Raw genomic sequence first — 5,000 nt, 5'->3', positions numbered from 1 at the left:
GACACAGAAATTGATGAATTCAGTGAACGTTGGTGGCATAGCAGCTGGTGTGTATACTTTATCTCGTACTGTAAATGCTTACAGCGAATAGTCTTGACTCAATCGTCTAAAATTAATGTCCACTCTGCTCTTCTACAAGAAATCCATGGAAAACAACGGCCGTGTCATTCCTACTTATAACCACACTATCACATGCTTCTGTTACTGTTACTATAAAACTGCACATCTTACAACTCACACTCACTTACAGATGTGTGATTCCTTGTTCTTCCGACCGACCATCAAGAGAATCACTGCCGTCGAACACCGAGTCGGGCCCATCATCCCTCCTGCCGTATTTTTTCGGGCGTGCTCTCAGTGCGTCGGCTCTTTTTTTGATTTCTGATGGGTTGATGAAGGGCGGGGGCCTTGGTTTCTCTTTGATGGTCGGTTTGGGAGGCATCGCGGGTGGCGGTTGTTTTGTTTTCTTGCTTTTCTTCAAGCTTGAAGAAGCGGGGACTGGTAGTTTAGGGTAAGTTGGGCTTGTTGGACTTGTTGGTTCTCGTGGTGGCATCTCCCATTTGGGAGCTCTTGCTGCAGTACTCAGTACGCCTTCAATCTGTCCGAATATGTTGTCACCGGGGTGAGTGTGAGTGATGCCGACGGGTGGTGGTTTGGTAGACGCATTCAGTTGGCCGTATGGATTGCGGGCGGGAAGTTTGGACGGCTTGACAGGAACGTGCGGAAGCGGTTTGGAACTGACTTTGGATCGAACTGGAGACACAGGCTGGTCATTGAACATTTGCTCGTTATGAGGCGGCGGCGAAGACAGTCGGTTTGGTGGTTGAGTTTCTGTCTCTTGTTTGGTGATTTCGTTCACATGTGGCTGCTCAGTTGTTTGCTCTTGTAGGACGACTATGTTCTCTTCTTTTGGTATGCTAGCCTCACTCTCCACTTCTTCCTGTTTCATCTCATCTAATACATCACTCAGTCGTTTCTCTTCCTTCTCCACTTCTGTTGCTACCTTCTCTTCAAGTGGCGGTAGTTTGTGGTCTTGCACTACAAAGTTTTCCAAATCATCGAGTGCTGAGGTAAGAGCTACAACGGCATCGTCTAGGGCATCGTCATATTCAGTGGACGAAGGAGGAGGAGGAGGAGGAGGAGGAGTACTAGTACCGATGTCTGGCACAATGGGCAGATCTAGAGGAGGTGGAGGGAGCTCAATATCATCATCAAGAGGCTTGTCTGGAGTAGCGGCCATATCATTGGGATCAGGATATGCATCAGGGTCAGATACAGTGACCGTCACAGGAGGATCAGGCATGTCATCTGCTGTTTGTTCACTTGATGTTTTGACTGACTGTGCAACGTCTGGATTATCAGGCATCGAGGGCTGCCTCTGAAACGCACCAGGAGCGGGAGATTTCGGTCGTTCATCGTATGGCACGATCTCTACATATTGTGTCGGGATGTAGCCACGTTTGTTGCCCAAGAAGCCGTCCCACCAGTTGCCATCGTCCGTCTGTTGAACAACATAAACAGTCTGGCCCTTCTGGAATGAGATTTCTTCACTTGATCGCGCCTCGTAGTCGTGAATAGCAATTGCTTCAATAGCTTCATACACTAATAGACAAATAGATTACCATGAGAAAGAAGTTCATTCAAATTGAATACACAGACACACGATGTCTGCTGTGGTGGTAATCTGTATGTCTATTGGCCCTCACAGTAAGGGACAGAATGGACAGACAGACAGACAGGCAGACAGACAGACAGACAGACAGACAGCCACATAAACATAAATAGTTGTAGGTAGAACCAAGCCCTATTGGCTTGGGTAGTATTTAGTTGCTTTGCTTAAATGGTGTATAATAGTTCAATGTTTGAAAATATATGTATTGACAGACAGATAGACAGACAGACAGGAGAGCAGCAGAAAGTGACAAAATATGGTCAGCAGTTTGACATTTTTGGGAATTCTTCAACATGTATACCTGTTGTGTTTGAACATTTTGGTCGTTGGGGTGGAAGAGCTCAGAGTCTATTACGTGATCTATCAACCCTTTCAGTCAACGAAGATGGACAGAACAACAGCACTGACTTCATTGTATACTGGCGGCGCTGTATTTCCATTGCGTTGCAACGATGTAATGCAACAGTAATTACTAGAAAACTTTCGAGACTTGCTCAGTGTAACTCATGTAATTTTGAGTCTTACTCATTTCAGTTGTTTAGGCGTTAGCAGTTAGTTTTAGCGTAGGGCCTGCGGGCTTGCTTGTTTGTTTTACAGTTTAGTGTGAGTGTACTAGTTTCAATGTATGAAATATATGTATTGGACAAACAAACAGACAAATAGACAGACAATGGACAGACAGACAAACAGACAGACAGACAGACAGACAAGGAGACAGAAGGGAATGCTGATGGAAGACTTATAGTACGTTTACACTGACAAGACAGATGAGGACCGGCCAGCAAGCAGGATGTGAATTGTTGAGCGAGCCAGCACACGTTTACACTGCGAGGTTGCGAACGGGCCAGATAGGCGTGTTCTATATTCACATGACTGTCACGTGTCTTAATACGTACAAAACATGGACGCCAGTAGTTGCTTTGTGTGTGCTCTTGTTTAAAAAACCAAAAGATAGAGTGTGGCGGGTGAAGTGGCGCAAGAGCCTGCAGCTATCGCACAAAAGAGTCACGTTTTGGAATCGCTATCAGTCTAGAAAACGAGCAGTGCTACTGCTTGTGATGATGAGCTGACTCTCGTCTCCCCACAATGAAATCAGCTGGAGACTTCCGTCGTCAGACCACGCCATACCCGGGAATAATACACCTGTGCATGCTTTATCACCGAGCCAGCTCACTCAAATCGAACAAGCTGAGTCAGCCCACTCCGCCGCTCCCAACTTGGCCGGTCTGGCCCGTTCGAACGTGTACCAGTGTAAATGGGGTATTAGTAATAGTTGGCATTTTATTGAGATAAACAATCACCTGAGTGGTCAGATCCTGCGTCACTGCCCTCATCATCATCACTGAGACTCCCACTGCCAAGACGTGCATTCTCATTCTCCATACTGTAATAAACAGCAAGCTACCAGCATGTGCACACACACACAGACACAGACAGACAGACAGACAGACAGACAGACACACACACACACACACACACACACACACACACACACACACACACCAAAACGACCAACCAAAGCACTTACTTGTCACCAGCTTCATCTACTTCTCTCTGCTCTTCTGTCGCTTCGAATACTATACTGCAATGCTCAATGCACGTCTGCAAAGCTGTGTTGATGCAAGGGGAAGAAGAGAGTGCGAACTCTTCAGATCCAGGAGGTGAGCGAGTAAGTGAGGGACCGAAAACAAGAGCCAAGTTGCTGGATGTCATTTTTGTTACTTTGTCATGTTGAGAAACCCTTCACATTGTGGCAAGATCATCTTACACACACACTCTCACACACACACACACACACACACACACACACACACACACAGATTCTGTAACCTCAAGTGATGCCATGAAACAAACAGATTGACAGACAAAAAGACAGACTAATGAATGAGTGTACATGTATAGACAGTCACACAGACAAATAAAGGAGCAAACGAAGACACACACAAATGAACAGACAGCTAAACACAATAAGTGGCATCAATAAATAGATAAACAGAAAGACAGATAACTAAACGAACACACAAATAGACAAACAAACAAAACAATTTAGTGGATTACCAGACCTCTCACCCATAACAAATCCAACAACACACACACACACACACTGTACGAGCTCTTACTTGTTGAGAAACTGGAAAAGAAACTTCATAACGAATATCACTTCAACTGGTAGCGTCTGTATCTCTTTAATTAGCGCAAGAACCCTCCTCTCTACGTTATCAATGCCTACAACATCAAACATTCGTACACACAGAATGAACAATAAACACAAACGACGGCTGCTAACGTCCACAGTCGACGAGATTCTGGTACATTTCCTCAGGAAAGAGAGGAGACCTCAGACGTCTGAAATATTCTTTCAACACGCTGGCGACCGCATTGATGTCTCGACTTTGTGGATTGCTGGATAGCGGATCGTCTCCTGTTGATATTAATATGGTGTGTTGTGTGGTGAGTTGTGGTTAATATTGTTGTGTTATCTCACCTCGTTCAAATCCTTCTTTTAGTTCATCAATGAGAGCTTGTGGACCGGGAATTCGAAAAAGACCTTGGACGTCAAGACCTGACAAGAACAACAAGCTAATTAGCAATAGAGACAATAAATAATAGAAAATAATATTAAATAAATAAGTAAATAATAAATAAAAATAGTAAATAAATAAATAAATATAATAAATAAATAAAAAAATAAAAAAATAGTAAATAAATAATTAGTAATAAATAAATAAATAATAAAAAATAAATAAATATTAAATAAATAAATAATAAATAAATAAAAATAATAAATAAATAAATAAATATAAATAAGTAAATAAAAATAATAAATAAATAAAAAAATAAAAATACTAAATAAATAATAATAAAAAAAATAAAAAAAAATAAAAAAATAAAATAAATAAATAAAACTAATAACTAATTAGTAATAAATAAATAAATAAAAAGTAAATAACTAATAAATTAAATAAATAATAAATAAATAATTTTCAGCTATGAGCCATAAGAAAAGGGATTTTGTAAAAGTCATGAGACTTGGCGAGTAGCGTACTCTTAAATGTTTAGGTCTGAACCGACTTCCGGTCTGGGGACTATGTCTGTATGTCTGTCATACTGCAAGAATGTGCCACGCCTCCTTAGTGTGGCCCAATCACGAAACATTAATTCCTTTATGTCGTATGTGGCAACCAAAAGACAATGGACGAACAGCCAATCGTACACACGAAACTTTCATGAGAAAGTTTTATCACCGGAACAGTGTAATTCATGTTTGCGATTGTTAGGACTTGTTGAAAATAAACAACAAAACTCACCTGTCTACAACTGCTGACCC

The 5,000-nt window shown here is 41.8% G+C and overlaps 2 protein-coding genes across 2 annotated transcripts in view; one reads left to right on the top strand and one right to left on the bottom strand.

The window, feature by feature from the left end:
• The window catches only part of LOC134197819 (tRNA (guanine(6)-N2)-methyltransferase THUMP3-like), a 5,290-nt gene extending 5,173 nt beyond the window's left edge, over nt 1-117 (top strand). The window contains exon 9 of the mRNA XM_062667167.1: nt 1-117. This exon is cut by the window's left edge and continues 23 nt beyond it. Coding sequence (XP_062523151.1) covers nt 1-91 — 91 coding nt within the window. The 3' untranslated portion in view covers nt 92-117.
• Nucleotides 113-5,000, bottom strand: part of LOC134197818 (SLIT-ROBO Rho GTPase-activating protein 1-like) — a 13,308-nt gene continuing 8,420 nt past the window's right edge. The window contains exons 13-18 of the mRNA XM_062667166.1: nt 4,158-4,235; nt 3,960-4,094; nt 3,793-3,898; nt 3,201-3,413; nt 2,974-3,056; nt 113-1,602 (exon numbers count right to left, since the gene is read on the bottom strand). Of these exons, the coding sequence (XP_062523150.1) occupies nt 245-1,602; nt 2,974-3,056; nt 3,201-3,413; nt 3,793-3,898; nt 3,960-4,094; nt 4,158-4,235 (1,973 nt within the window). The 3' untranslated portion in view covers nt 113-244. The remainder of the gene's footprint in view (nt 1,603-2,973; nt 3,057-3,200; nt 3,414-3,792; nt 3,899-3,959; nt 4,095-4,157; nt 4,236-5,000) is intronic.

Source organism: Corticium candelabrum, chromosome 22 (genome assembly GCF_963422355.1).
Source record: "Corticium candelabrum chromosome 22, ooCorCand1.1, whole genome shotgun sequence".
Taxonomy (NCBI): Eukaryota; Metazoa; Porifera; class Homoscleromorpha; order Homosclerophorida; family Plakinidae; genus Corticium; species Corticium candelabrum.
Note: the sequence above shows the minus strand (reverse complement) of the source record. Positions and strands in the feature narration are given on the sequence as shown.